Source organism: Corythoichthys intestinalis, chromosome 10 (genome assembly GCF_030265065.1).
Source record: "Corythoichthys intestinalis isolate RoL2023-P3 chromosome 10, ASM3026506v1, whole genome shotgun sequence".
NCBI lineage: Eukaryota > Metazoa > Chordata > Actinopteri > Syngnathiformes > Syngnathidae > Corythoichthys > Corythoichthys intestinalis.
The window spans coordinates 45208674-45224954 of NC_080404.1; the positions used below are offsets into that span (position 1 = coordinate 45208674).

Sequence of the window (16281 nt, forward strand, 5' to 3'; positions counted from 1 at the left end):
AAGCTTTGATAATTACACTGAACAAATCTCAGGTCAATTAATCTATCAACAGATCTATCCGACCTTCGAGGTTCCTCTATACAGGTACATGTACGGTACTGTACAATACGTGCTGTGGCCATATGGAAGCAGGCACACGTAGATTCTCTTTGCTTGGTCAAGCTGAGACTAGTGCTGTTGTTCCAAGTTTCCTCACTTCCGTTAGAGAACTTACCCTGCTGGGTTGCTTTAGTATAGTCCTTGCTGTGCATGTCCCTTATCACACCTTTCTAATCTCCCTTATCATCAAGGGTATGGTCAGTCTTTAAAGTTTGAGTTTGTCTCTGGATATATTGTCTACGAACGTTAATGAACAGGGAGTGGAGGAGAGGGAAAGACAGGACAGGATTGGATAGGAGAGGATACGAGAGGAGAGGAGACTACAGGAGAGGAGAGGCAGATGGAGGAAGCACCAGAGCCAACAGAAGAGTTAAGTGGGTAGTGTGCTCCCCAGACAGGGCTCCATATGGCTTGGTAATGCCATAAACAGCCAGATACACATACACACAGCATGTATACAGATAAAGATAGTGACTTGGTAGAACTATAACACCAATGCACCGAAATGAGAAAGAAAGACCAAACCACTTTATTTTCTTTGAAAGTGATGTTCTGGAACACTGTATTTAAAAGTTGAAATAGTGTTAAAGGGGTCAATGAGTTAAAAAAAAAAAAAAAATCTTTGACTAACAGTTAATCATCACTGCACACGATTATTAAATGTATGTATGTTCATGTCAAAATGTTCTTGTCAACAAAACTAGGGCTGTCAAAATTATCGCGTTAACGGGCGTTAATTATTTTTTTTAAATGAATCACGTTAAAATATTTGACGCATGTTAACGCACATGCCCCGCTCAAACAGATTAAAATGACAGCAAAGTGTCATTTCCACTTGTTACTTGTGTTTTTTGGTGTTTTGCCGCCTTCTGCTGGCGCTTGGGTGCGACTGACTTTAAGTGGTTCAGCACTATAATTATTATTGACATCAACAATGGCGAGCTACTAGTTTATTTTATGATTGAAAATTTTACAAACTTAATTAAAACGAAAACATTAAAAGGGGTTTTAATTAAGGCTGGGACTTTAACGCATTAATTTCGATTAATTAATTATAAAGCTTTTAACGCGTTAAAAATTTTAACGCAATTAATTGTTTCAGTTCCATTTGTCCGCATGCGGAACCTTCCTAATCATGTGTTTCTGGTACGCCGGTAAATCTGACGCACACAAACAAACGCTAACAGCAGCAGTGATGGGAGGCGACATTTTATTTGGACAGTTAGGGGCTAGTTTTCCCCTATAAAACGCATCCTGATGGGACAACGGACAAGAGCATTGTTTTGTGCAAGCTGCCGACGCGGCAGCGCGCCTTCCTCGTCCCCCTCTTCCCGCCCGCCCTTTAACCAGGGCGCGGCGGCGGCGAGGGTCCCGGCGCGGTCGGCTTGGTGGTCACGGTTGCACCCGGCGGGCTGCCTCGGCCGGCGCTTGTGCAAGCTGCTATTCGATGACGAAAAGCAGACCAAAGAAGACCGATTGAAGTCTGTTGAGTATGTTGGTTTGACACGGGACCACTGGACTTTCTTGAGCAATTCTAACTATCTCGGAGTGACCGCACATACAATACAAGTCGTCAACAATGAATGGCATTTGGCGTCTTTCGTCCTGACTGTGCAAAAAGCCAACGACAGACGCTAAACAGTAAACTGTGCAGACCAGTTTTTTTTCGGTAGCTGAGTCCTGGGAGATTGAATGAAAAGTCACAACAATTGGTACGGATTGTTGAATAACTTAATGTTGAAGTGTTGCACTTTGTTATTTTCTTGCAGTTTAATTATCAGTGTTTACATTTCACTATTTGAAAGAAAATATTTGGCAATATTTTATGCCTCATAGTTTTATCTTGTAACTACTGAAAAGTAGTTATGTATACAGTTAAAAAACAGTAACTATCTAAAGAAAAATGTTTTCAAAGAACATAAATAATCCGGGTGCCTGAAACACTTTAAACCTGAATAGCTGTATTAGCACTTTGACCAATTGTATGCTGATGACATTACATATTAACAGTAATAAATTTGTTGTTAAGCTCAAAAAGGCTTTTTTATTGAGAACACGATTTGTTTTGTCAATATATGGTTTTCAATTAGAATGCGATTAATTTCGATTAATTAATTACAGACCCTGTAATTAACTCGATTAAAAATTTTAATCGAGTCCCACCACTAGTTTTAATATAAAATTTCTATAACTTGTACTAACATTTATCTTTTAAGAACTACTAGTCTTTCTATTCATGGATCGCTTTAACAGAATGCTAATAATGTCAATGTCATCTTGTTGATTTATTGTTATAATAAACAAATACAGTATGTATGTACAGTATGTTGAATATATATATCCTTCTTGTGTCTTACAATAATTTACAGAAAAATATGGCATATTTTATAGATGGTTTGAATTGCGATTAATTACGATTAATTTTTAAGCTGTGATTAACTCGATTAAAAATTTTATTCGTTTGACAGCCCTAGAAAAAACTAAGATGATAGTTTAACACACTAAAACAATATGCAGTGAGGAAAATATGTATTTGAACACCCTGTGATTTTGGAAGTTCTCCCACTTAGGAATGATGGCCACTTTTGAAATTTTCATGGTAGGTGCTTGTCCATTGTGAGAGACAATCTAAAAAAAAAATCCAGAAATCACAGTGTATGACTTTTTAACAATTTATTTGTATTATACTGCTGCAAATATGTATTTGAACACCTGAGAAATTCATTGTTAATTAATGGTGCAGTAGCCTTTGATTACAATTACAGAGGTCAAACGTTTCCTTTAACTCTTCACCGAGTTTGCACAGACTGCAGCAGGGATTTTGCACCACTGCTCCACACAGATCTTCTCTAGATCAGTCAAATTTTTTGAGCTGTCACAGAGAAACACAGATTTTGAACTTCCTCCAAAGATTTTCTAGCAGGCTTAGGTCTGGACACTGGCTAGACCCCTCCAGAAACTTGAAATGCTTTTTACAAAGCCACTCTTTGGTTATTCTGGCTGTCTGCTTCGGGTCATTGTCATCTTGGAAGACCCAGGCACGACCCATTTTCAATGCTCTAACTGAGGGAAGGAGGCTATTCTCCAAAATCTCACAATACATGGCCCTGGTCATCCTCTCCTTAATACAGTGCAGTCGTCCAGTCCCCCTACACAGAAAAACACAGACATAGCATGAAGCTACCATCCCCCGTGCTTCACAGTAGGGATGGTGTTCATAGGATGGTACTCATCATTCTTCTTCCTCTAAACACTATGGATGGGTAAAGACCAAACAGCTCAATTTTGATCTCATATGACCACATGACTTTCCTCCATGACACCTCTGGATCTTCCAAATGGTCATTGGCAAACTTAAAAGGGGCCTGGACATGTGCTTGTTTAAGCAGGGGAACTTTCCGTGCCATGCTTGATTTTAAACCATGATGCCTCAGTGTATTTCCAACAGTAACTTTGGAAATGGTGGCCCCAGCTCCTTTCAGGTTATTGACCAGCTCATTTTGTGTAGTTCTTGGCTGATTCCTCACCTCATTCTTAGGATCATTGAGACCCTACGAAGTAGATCTTGCATAGAGCCCCAGTCTGAGGGAGATTGACGGTCATGATTAGCTTCTTCCATTTTCTAATACTTGCTCCAACGGTGGCTCTTATATCACCAAGCTAATTGGCAATTGCCCTTTAACCCTGTTCAGATTTGTAGAGGTGTACAATTCTGTCTCTGGTGTCTTTGAACAGCTCTTATGTCTTGACCATGTTAGGAATTGGAGTCTTCCCGATTGTATGGGGTGGACAGGTGTTTATATACAGCTAAGCGCCTCAAACAGGTCAAAAAGTCCACCTCCACTCCAATTATTCATTGGACGTTTTAAAGGTGACTAAGAGGTCTTTGAGGCTCACAGTTCTAGCTGATAGACAGATTTTCAAATACTTATTTGCAGCAGAATAATAAAAATAAACTGTTAAAAAATCATACACTGTGATTTCTGGATTTTTTTTCTTTAGATTGTCTCTCTCAGTGGACAAGCACCTACCATAAAAATTTCAAACCCGCCCATAATTTCTAGTGGGAGAAGTTACAAAATCATAGGGTGTACAATAACTTATTTTCCTCACTGTATAAACATACCCCTCTGGTGCCGAAGACGACTTGGAATGTGTGAATTGTGGTGTTTCATACCACAAAGCAAGTTTCGAAAGTCCAGATACCGTTTCAAAAAAGGTGCTAAAGTATTTTCTGCAAATAATAAGGTGCTAAAATGAATGTGGGTGGATGCACTTTGCATGCATGCAAAAAAAAAAAAAAACTGATAAAGACACATTGTTTAACATAACTGGAACATTCTAAAACTTTATGTCAAATTTTAACTTTGTCTTACATATGACGTGATTATGAAGTGATGTGATTTCAAATTTTGTTTCACTCTTAATGAGCGAGAACAGTAGTGTCAAACTAATTTTGGTCACAGGCCACTTTATAGTTATGGTTTAAATGTAAGATCACTTCAAATTACAGTATTACGTATCGTATACGAAACAGATTTAATAATACCTGGTTGTATAATCTGAAAATTGTAGGATGTGTGTAAATGCTTAAAGTGACGTTAATCAGCAATTTTGGCATTTTAACAAAAAAAAAGAAAAAAAAAAAAAAAAAAAGAAAAAGGTCAATGCACATGATGCGACATTGCGACTGATGTGCCTGATGTGTGAGTTGGACACATGCGATCTAGAATATGTAGTTGGAAATGGTTATTATGGGATTTTCTGTTAACCAAATTATTTGTACTTTTTAATTTGTGTCTGCTTCCTGTTTGATCCAAGAACAAGAGGCATGAGTCATATAGGCCTCACAGGACCAAACCCCAAAAGGGAATAGTTGAAGCTGGCTCCGAATCTCAGCAACATGCCGACATGCCTTAACAAAAGCTCAGGACTGTAGACACAATATGCCAATATTTGGTTTAGTAGCACTAATGAACCTCCAGGACTGAGGGGCTTTGCCTTTTATTTGGCTTAGTTTGGACACAAGTACTGAATGTCAAACAGAAGGACTTCTCTAATGTGTTTTATCGTGATTATGCTATGATTGAGCTTCCAAATTCTCAGCCAAAACCATTGCTGGAAACTAATGAGATATTGATTAACTTCTGTGTTAACTTTTCCTGGAGAACTCACAGAGAGATGCGGAAGGGTCTCACAGTGTTGACATTCAATAGTTTAGACAGAATCTGACTAGATAATGGGATTGCAGTTTTCCCATTGATGATAGGACATTTGCAAGCACAGCAAGTCTTATTCTTTGTTGTTTTGCCTCCACCATCACCAAACCTTTTCATTTGGTTCATTAAAAAGGCATATAAACCTGAATGCTTTTCCACTTTCTGAGCCAGGTATTTGGAGATGGGTTGCTGATGTTGATGCAAAGTAACGTTCACTGCAATAATTTATATTCCATTCACCGTTTCAAAACTATCACTGCAACTTCATTTTCCTCTTCGTCAATCATCACTGCCAAAAGCGCAGAAGTTTCTCTTAAATTCAGTTCCATTTTACACATTTATACCTGTTGCCAGTCGCGTGCGTAGTTTGTTAGCACTTGCAGACAGGTAAAAAAAATAAATCAACAGCATGCATAATCTGTTACGGTTAGTCAGTTAGTTTAGTGCCTGCTTTTTTGGATCTTAGAAAACCAAGGCTGAACAGTTTAGGAGTGCTTCAGTGGAATATTGTTCCGTTCACAAGGACTAATATTTGTGAGGTCAGTTAATTTGCGAGAAAGCCTGGTTGGCATTCTCTGTTCTTATTTATCCGGACGCCTATTTGTTTGGTTGATGGCATCACTTTGAAGCTCTTCCGCATGGAACTCATCCATTCTAGACCTTTGAGAATCTTTGTGCACTGGGTCAAATCCATCACCATCAGGGGCATTAAGGCATCCTGACATTGTTTCATTAGTTAAAAGATTGGCAAACACCTTTACAGCCCTCCTATTTAGAAAATAAAGAATCCAAGCATATATAATGGCTCCTACTGTCAAACACATCTTTAATTCATGTCATGAGTTGTTGTTTTGTCATGACTCAGACTGCACATGTAGCGTACAGTACATTAAATTTATTTATATACAGGGTAGGACTGAACGATATTGGATAAAAATGACATTGCGACTTTTTGGGGGTTTGCGATGTATATTGCAAGTATTAAAATTGAAAGAATTTTCACCAGATGACTTAAATAGCTCTGCTTGGGAAGACTTCGGTTGACTCACTATGACCACATTGTATTCAATAGCGTTTAATTAAGGGGGTTTATCTGTGACTTATAAAGATTGGTTTGTATAGAAGGGATCCAGGAAGCCATGTCTCTGCACAATTGCTGCTTTTATGAAGCAAAACAAAAGTTTACATATTCAAAAAAATAAAAATAAAAACAATCGCATGTCCTGCTATGGGAGTATTGTGCATGCGCACATTGCGATGGTGATGTTCAAACGATATAATGTGCAGGCCTAATGAATGTACAGTATACACTCTTTAACAGTTACGATAGAATAGAATAGAATAGAATAGAATAGAATAGAATGCCTTTATTGTCATTACACAAAGTGTTATGAAATTCAAAGCTGTTCTATAGAGTGCACACATACTTACACATAGAATGGAATAATAGTATATACAGTCTCCAATATGCAAAATTTAAAAAAAGTATGTCTATATATAAATATTTAAAAACAGATTTCAGTTTACAGTATGAGTCCATTTGTAGATCGCCGCAGTAGTATAGGTAAAGTGACGTGTGATAGCTTTCAGTAATAAATATTGGTTATTAACAGTGCAAAAAAAATACAGTTTACGTTAGTATTAGGGCTGCAGCTATCGATTATTTTAGTAGTCGATTAATTGATGAACTAGTAAGTTCAGATAATCGAGTTATCGGATAAGAAACATAAAAAAATAATATACCTGACCTGAACCTAAAACGGTATAAATAAATAAATAAATAAATAAATAAATAAATGAGGATATATGTACAACAATAACAATTGGCTAACTTACATAACAAAGGTCCGCTAACTTAGATGCTACAAAATAGCAACTTTTTTTTTTTTTACAATGCTCTAAACAAATAGTTCAAACTCATATTCCCACAAAAATGGCTAAATATACCTTTAAACTAAATTACATATGCATAAAAAAACATTAGCTCAAACGAAAAACTTAGCTTATGTTGGTCTTAATAGGGAGCAGCTGGATTCAGCCATGTGAAATTAGGCAGACTAGAGGGCAGTGTATCCACCCAAATTAATAAAACAAAATGCAAACACTTTCAAAACAAACTATCACAAAACCACTTCAATTAAACTAATACTCGAAGTAGCAAAATTTATTTTGAATATTTGTTTTTTAATCGAATACTCGAGTTAATTGATCATCGTTGCAAAACTAGTTGCTATCCAAATTTTCAATTGATTTTTTTGTTGAGTGAACCCTTTGAATCAATGATGGCGGTCAGACTAAACTTTGAAGGTAGGAAATTCATTTTCAAATGCTACTTGAAGTATGAAAATGCAGTTCAACTGTAATCATATCAATTTACCAGCTGCAAAAGGGTGTATACATTTTTGGGACACCCTGTATATTATTCTTTAAGTGAAAAATTATCAATTGTATTACATTAACCAAAGTGGGATCTCCTGGGTTCCTGCCTAATGTAAATGCATGCAAATGTTTCCCCACATCTTCCTTTTCCATAGTTCTACAGTTCATCCAGCACTCACTAAACATTTCATTTGTCCCAGGGGCATCCAGCAACAGCTTTCCAGCTACAGGGAGACGGTGATCAGGCAGGCCACAGCTGCAGCAGGCTCAGCAGTTCACCGAGACGATGCCCCAACTTGCGGCATCTGCCAGAAGACAAAGTTTGCAGATGGTTGTGGGAACTTGTGCTCGTACTGCCAGACCAAGTTCTGTGCCCGCTGTGGAGGGAGGGTGTCGCTTCGATCCAATACGGTGAGCTGGAGATAGACCTTTTAAGGGCTTTTTTTCATATGAATGCCAGTTATTTTCTGTTCGATGTCACAAAAACAAAAGTGAGACAACAAATAACCTCCTCTCTCACTCAAATGGAAATGTAATGATATAAAAGTGTTACTTAGATTTAAAATTTCTAATCAAACAGATTATTGTTTCATGTTTGTGCAGCATAGGAGGTCAATAATTTCCCCATGTAACAGAAGTTTGGATAGACTTCTGTACTGTCACAAAAGCTTCTGGCAATATGTCTGCAATCTGCAAATCAATCATGTCTCTATTGCAATATGTATATGCAAGTACATACTGTACTGTATGTTTCAAATTACAACAATATCAGTAAGGAACGAACATAAAGCATAGATTTCATAATGTATTGATGGGACACGGGGCGCTGGGCCGATACATAGGGGGCCTATCTCCGTCAAAGCTGACTGAGTGGAAACACAGACAGAGCTTTTTCCGTTGAAAATTCTTGTGAATAAATGCTTAAATCTCTGAATTCTTTATAGATATGGACGTAAAACAGTCTTGATTCTTGGTTAAAAGCAAAAAAAAAGTGCATGTAGCATTTATTTTACGTAAATATTGCGAACTAAGAGGCTAGTCAGTAAAGAAATTAGCGGCCACCATATGTAAATAGCTTTTTCCGTTGAAAATTCTTGTGAATAAATGCTCAAATCCCTGAATTCTTTAAAGATATGGACGTAAAACAGTCTCGATTCTTGTTTGAAAGCAAAAAAAAAAAAAACTGCAGGTAGCATTAATTTTACGTAAATACAGTATTGTGAACTATGAGGCTAGTCAGCAGTGTTGGTAATAATGGCGTTGGAATATAACGGCGTTACTAACGGCGTTATTTTTTTCATTAGTGAGTAATCTAATTAATAACTTTTCTCATCTTGGCAACGCCATTACCGTTACTGAGGCGGGAAAGGCCTGCGTTACTATGCGTTACTAAGTTGGCTGAGTAAAAAAAGTCTGTGAGAGATGGACTGACGGAGACGAGAGAGCAGAGGAGAAGTGGGGAAGACGCCGTTGCAAACGCGATGCTAGGTGGCGCCAATAATACCTGACTGTAGCCGATAGCCTACAAACTACGCCCACATGATACGGTGGATATCACATACAGTATTATAGAACTAGATGCAGATGACAGACACGGCTGCATTGGCAACATGTTTTAAGGACTACATGCGTTAGTAAACAGCCGCCATCTTAAAGCAGTAGACCTCTCAGGTAGGCTTTGTTGTAGAGATCCTTCTTAGCGAACCTAAGAACCTTTATATCTAAAATGCTCCTAAATCGGCAAAATCTTGACTTAAATCTATCTTTACATGATGAAACAGTTTTAAAACTTACACATGTTGAAAGTAGACAGAAGGGAACTAATGCAATAACGGGAGCAATTTTAACAACTTTAACGGTTGATTCACAACTTTAAATTACTTCCACACATAGCAAAGGTTACTATCTAGTTATCACTATACCCTTGTGTCTAGTTAAGTGGAGGGTAAAAAATTGTCCCAAAAACCCTTTAAACTTCACATTGTGTGACCTGTTTTTTTTTTTTTTTTTTTTGAGAGAAAAAAACATGAAAATTATCACTAATTACTTTGCCAAGTAACTAATTACTCTTACATTCAGGTAACTGAGTTACTAACGCAATTACTTTTTGGGAGAAGTAATTCGTAACTGTAATTAATTACTTTTTTCAAAGTAAAATTGACAACACTGCTAGTCAGTAAGAAATTAGCGGCCGCCATATGTAAACAAAGAGCTTTATCCGTTGAAAATTTTTGTGAATTAATGCTTAAATCTCTGAATTCTTTATTGATATCGATGTAAAACAGTCTTGATTCTTAGTTAAAAGACAAAAAAAAAACAAACGTGCAGGTAGCATTTATTTTATGTAAATATTGCAAAGTATCATGCCAATGCTGTAGCGGCTAATTTCGCCCACTGATTTTTTTTTCACGTTTCAAAATGCATGCATGGTATGGAAAATATAATAATTACCTTGAATCCTCGAACAAATCACTCCTGAGACAATCCTTCTTGTTTGTATGCAATACAGCTTTCCTAGTTTTTTTACCTAAATCCAGCATTAGATCGCTGCATGTGACCGACTGTTAATAAATGAAGTGGATTGTTGGACAGCTCCCTTCGGAAAGGCGTGACGCAGTGAATGGGGAATGTGTCATGTCAATATATTATGTAATCTATGCATAAAGTTATACATTTTCATCCAACCCTTACGTAGCTATATCTCATGTTGTGGCAGGTGTGTCTAAGCATGTATGAAATAATTTCTTTTACAGGAACATTTTGTAAGTACTCATAGGTTGGACATACATTGCAGCAAACACTTTAAACCCTCACTGTATCACACCATAAACCCACATGATCTCACCAGTGTGTCATAAAATGTCAAGTGTGCATGTTTATTGATTTTATACTACAGTATTCAGCTCATTCACTGCTACTGAAAGTGATAGACATCAAATCCATTTCATCCTACAATCGCTGCCAGCCCTTCAGTGAAATGCGATTGGACGTCTGTCACTGTCAATGGCAGCCAATGAGTTAATTTAGTCATACTTTTATCCGTGTGACCCCACCACAGTGTCAATACACTGTGTGACCCAGGCATAACCTGCTAAAGGTTAATTGGGCATTAGACTGAGTTGTGGATAGAGGGGGTAGACTCCCACTCTGTCTTGGTCTCCCAGGGATGCAGAGGTGCCCTATAAACACACAGCAGGGGAGAGATGTGTGTAAGTTAAGGTGTTACAACTTCCACTGAAATAAGCGGTGTGTCCTCTCAGTCCCCCCCATGCTCCCGGTGTGGCATTTAATGATCCCACACAGAGTCACACACCCAAAAGTCTGCCTTAATTATTGCCTCACATGGGGTAACAGGTGGTTTGATTGGGTGGGTGACAGTTTTATATCACATTTTCATAAATGAACAAAAGAAAACAAAAATGAAAACTGAAAAAAGTGAAATACTTTCAGCTTTCTGTTGGTTACATTGAAGGGTATGTGATTTGTGAGACCACTTCCTTACTATGTTTGTCATTTTTTCCCCCCACATGTGGTTCACTGGGCTGAAGGAGGACAAAGTGGTGAGTACAATTTTTTGGGGGTCTTAAAAATGTCCATGTGTAATATAGGGGTGTGCCATTTTAGGCACCCCACGATTCGATTCGATTACGATTCAGGGTGCTACGATTCGATTTTTGACCACGGTATTGACAATGATCACGGTTATCGCGATTATCACGATTATCGATGCATCGTACATTACTGGTTAATAAAGTAGCCAAACAAATTTATGTACATTATTTATTTAAAATATCATTATGATTCAACAGGAATAATGGAAACATGCCCATACAACAAAAAGCTGCCCTTACACTGCTATTTTATTTATTTATTTATTTTTTACAAGAAAGTGCAAAAACATTAACCATTTTAAAGGGAGTACTTATTTCACTCAACAATACAATAAAATTTACACTGGTGGAATGAAGTTCACATTTTCTGGACACAAAGTGTCTTTAGATATGAGACTTCTTTTGACCAATATATCATATTTTTCGGACAAAAAAAATCAGTTTTTTTTAATAGTTTGGCTGGGGGTGCGACTTATACTCTGGAGTGACTTATGGGTGAAATTATTAACACATTATTATATCATTTCACATGTTTTTTTGATGTTTTGGTGTGACACTGATGGTTTGGTGAACTTGGTAGCATGTTCTTTATGCTATTTTTATCTAAATAACTCTTAATAGCGATGTTACGTTAACATACCGGCCACGTTTGCATTTTGTTGTTTATGCGTCATGTAACATTATCATACTGTACTCTTTTTCAGCATGTTGTTCTCTGTTGTATTTTTATTTTAAATTGCATTTCAAGATGACAAATCTGTCCCATGTGTTGGATTTTATCAAGTAAATTTCCCCCCAAAATGCGACTTACACTCCCGTGCAACGTATATATGTTTTTTCCTCTTCGTTGGGCATTTTATGGCTGGTGCAACTTATACTCAGGTACGACTTATAGTCCGAAAAATACGGTACTTTGTTTTCACAGTGTTACCTCCCTTGTGTAACTCTTGGAGTGACAGGTGGAAATCACAACTGCTCACTTTTAACTTGTGGCGTTTATTGCCGAGCACATAAAAAGTCCGTTAGCCTCCAACATCGCCACACACACTCAGTACAGCGCTTGCACTTTTTTCTCTCCCTGCCCCCCCACACGCCCACACACCTGTCGGCTCCCAGGCAGCACTTGCAACAACAGATTTCTGCACTATTTCGCATGTTTGTAATGTTACCGCCGTACTTAATCATGGTTTTCCACGTTCTGCATATGAAATACACGTTAGCGAATTAGCGAATTAGCTTAGCGCTCGGCGCTAACTATTAACATCTCAAAAACAACAACAACAAAGGCTAAACAATAAAAGAGGGTTCGTGAACTCACCTCTTATAGACACACACAGGTCTTAGCAACACACTCAGGACATGTTTCAATTGAAATGCCTTAAAACTCCTGCTGGACATCTGAAAGACAAGGTGCAATGAACTATCTCTCCTCCCCTCTCGCTCTAAAAAATAACTTGCGCACAAAAGTATCCATCATAAAGTTGTGCGTGCGTCCGTTAATGGTGTCCGTGCAGCAGACGTGTCTTGAATTTCGTTACGCATTTTAAATTCTAGGATTTAGGATTGTATTTTTTTATCCAGATCAATTAAATATATTTAATTGTTTTGCATCTGGAACGTACTGGTATTTGAAGTACTTCACTTATTCCTAGGTTACCTCCTTACTTAAAAATGGTTTAAAAATACATAAAATATACACAACACTAGTGTTACTAGTTGTATACTGATAATAGTATCGGTATTGATATGGGACTAAAATGACACCATCAGTTTCTGGGAATACTAAAAAATAACATGCTGATGCTGTGCAATATTTAATTTTGAGGTCTAGATTCCAACCCCTGGTGCTCTACCTAAGATAGCCACCAGCTATGCACGCTACGGTTAAAAAAGGAACGCTTGTCGCCCTTCCCAAGATAATAGACGTCCAATGATGTGGCATCCAATCATCCTTCCCCTGTGAATTTAAACACCACTTGAAGAAGTCCAATCCATTTGAAGTGGAAGGGTCTGGTAGCAAACAAAACATTCTTCACGTTCCGTCAAAAGCCGACAATGAGTTAAACAATGTCTGACCAAGCCATGATAGCTATTACTTTACATTCAAGTAGGCATGTGCTGGTATGAGATTTTGACAGTATGATAACATTAAGCAAAAATCCCGTGGTTTCATGGTATCACGGTATTGCAATTATAGCTTTAAAATGTGTTATTTTTCAGATTATTCATGTCATGAATATATATATGATATGCTGTATGGGTTAAAAACACACAAAAAATACTACCTATTACTTTGTCCATTTTTGAGGGGGGCAAAAAGCTCAGGTGTAAAGACACTGACGGACACAGCACAGAGTAACAACTGGAAGGGGAAGGGTGAGCGCTGAACGTTCCAAGCCACGGATTTCTCGCTACATCTTCGGGACCTCAAAAATAGCTAATACCGTAACTGCAGTATGACGGAAAATGCATAAGCGGGTTTTAAGGGGGGTGGGCCAGGAGGCTAGGGGGCCAGGCCCCCCCTCCGGTGGCTTAAAAGTGTCATTGCATGAAATTGATAGCCTGGTACACTGTCCGGCGGCAGTAAAACTGCAACAAAAATGAATGAAATTAACAAAAAAATCTTTATAATGGGTCAAAATTATTTTTCAAACAGATCATGTGACTAGCACCTTCGACGGTCATTTGCTTTGCATATAAGTTTCACAAAAAAAATAAAAATAAAATAGGGGAGGGCAATTTTATTTTTCAAATGATTTTTTTATTTTATTTAAAATATATATTTTTTGATTGAAGCAACTTTTTTTGGGATTGAATGATTTTAGACACAAATGTCCTACCCATAATATGGCCCAAACACAAAAAGGATTGCTTCAATCAAATAAAGAAAAGAGAAAAAACAACGTTTTCAATGAAAAATTCAGTGTTCAAATGAAACATTTTCAATCTCAAATATTTTTTCACATTCAAATACGTTTTCTATGATTAAAATTTTTCTTTTTTTGATTGAAGTGATTTTTCTTTTGAAAATATATTTTTTTGAAGCAACTTAATTTTTTGAATGAATAATAAAGACAAAAATGTCCTAGCCAAAGTGTGGCCCAAACACAAATCAACATTACTTCAATCAAAAAAGTTGCTTCAATCAAAAAAAAAAAAAAAAACTTGACTCCAATCAAAAAAAAAAAAATTCAATCAAAGAAAAATAGCTTTCACATGCATTTTTTTCAGTTTCAAATTTATTTTTGCTTTTTTTTTTTTTTTTTATTGAAGCAACTTTTTTTCTTTTTTTGATTGAATATTAAAGACACAAATCTACCTCCATATGGCTCCACCCAGGGGATACAATTTTTGACTGGGGTAACTACATTGGCACGACACCGGCGGGCGTACCATATTCAATGGATGACGATCTTGGCGAAAAGTATTGCCTAAGCAGCCTGATTTAGAATTCCCCTCAAGAATGATGTGAAACAAAAAACGCTCATTGTCAACGTATTATTATAAATATTCTTGTAAGTTAATTTTATTGCTGACACAGCGTTTTGGGGTTCATTCATCAGCATGTTGTGCCTCCCCTTCCCCAAAAGTCAAACTCCGCCTATGTAAATTTTAGTGGTTTTGAAACCGTGATGTTTTCATACCATGGTATACCTTGAAACTGGTAACTGGCACGTACCTATACATTGAAGGGAAAATTCATTAAATAGCGGACAATGCTAATACTGTACTGATACTACACAGCCAGGTGTAGGAATCAGTATCGAAAACCAAAAGATTTAATTGGTGCAACACTACACAACACCCCAATTTGACATTCAGACTAGAGCTGTCCCGACTAGTCGACATAGTCGACGTCATCGATGACGTAAATCCGTCGACGAGCACAACATCCCGTCGACGGTTAATGAAGGGTTAAAAAAAAATATGCGCGGAAAGTTCAGAATGTCGGATGCTCTGTATGCAAGCGGGGAAAGCGGCACAAAGCCAAAAAAAGCGCACCAGAGTATCCAAAACATTGACTTATTTCAAAGAAATAAAGGAGGGTGTAAGGTACACTTTTGTGTCCTGTCTCTTCACTGCCAAGCTTGGCTGCACGTCGGCCGTGAATAAACACCTCAAGCGCCGTCACCGTTTGTAAAATTGTTTTTTTTTCTTCATTTTTTGTACACCAGAGGGTGCTGTCGCTTTACTAAATAATAATGTTTCATTGACAATGGGCCTATAAGTGCTATTAGTATTGCCAACTGAAAGGTTTATTTCATGTTATGGTTTATTTTATGGTATAGAAAATTATATAACGTTAAAAGGTCATAAATATATACAGTATATACAGTGATTGCACTCAAGGAAGAGATTGTCAATGATAATAAATTAAGGTAAAGGCAATTCATATAGGCAATTCATTGATATATAAATAAGGTTTAAAAGGAAAAAGGTGAAAAGTTTTTGTTAATTTTTAATTGTGTTGTTTTATTTGTGTGCACCGTAGCTCTTACAGTGTGATTAAATCAAGGATGGAATAAAAGTTGTAAACCATCAGTTTAAGAGACCATCTTTTCAATCGGGATGCTACACTAGTTAATTCTATCAGCATTTGAAGTCATTGTTTATTTGTGATTTATTATTGTTATTTACGTGTTTATTTGTACTTTAGTAAATAATGTAAGTGTTCCAATATGTTTTTTGTAAATTGATAAGCGTCAACAAAAATTTCATTGCTAAATTAGTAAACAAAAACAAAAAATATTTTTTAAAATTATTAGATTAGTCGACTAATCGTAAAAATAGTTGGCTGACTAATCGGGAGAAAATTAGTCGTTTGGGACAGCCCTAATTCAGACAGACATCTTTTCGAGATTTCCACCAATGTACCTAAATAGGATAAAAGAAAAAAAACATACGTGATCATAGCCATAATTGGATTTGGTTTCTTAGCGGCCAATCTTTGAATGGCTTGCAACTGCAGATGA

General features: G+C 37.0%; 1 protein-coding gene across 23 annotated transcripts in view; it reads left to right on the plus strand.

Moving 5' to 3' along the window:
* The window catches only part of LOC130922780 (regulating synaptic membrane exocytosis protein 1-like), a 102897-nt gene that overhangs the window by 4568 nt on the left and 82048 nt on the right, over positions 1–16281 (plus strand). For 22 of the 23 annotated variants that reach the window (XM_057847804.1, XM_057847800.1, XM_057847803.1 and 19 more), the window contains exons 3-4: positions 7898–8108; positions 11246–11257. In XM_057847804.1, the coding sequence (XP_057703787.1) occupies positions 7898–8108; positions 11246–11257 (223 nt within the window). Of the gene's footprint in view, positions 1–1580; positions 1812–7897; positions 8109–11245; positions 11258–16281 lie in introns of those variants that run through there. The other variant, XM_057847812.1, reaches the window with a different exon arrangement.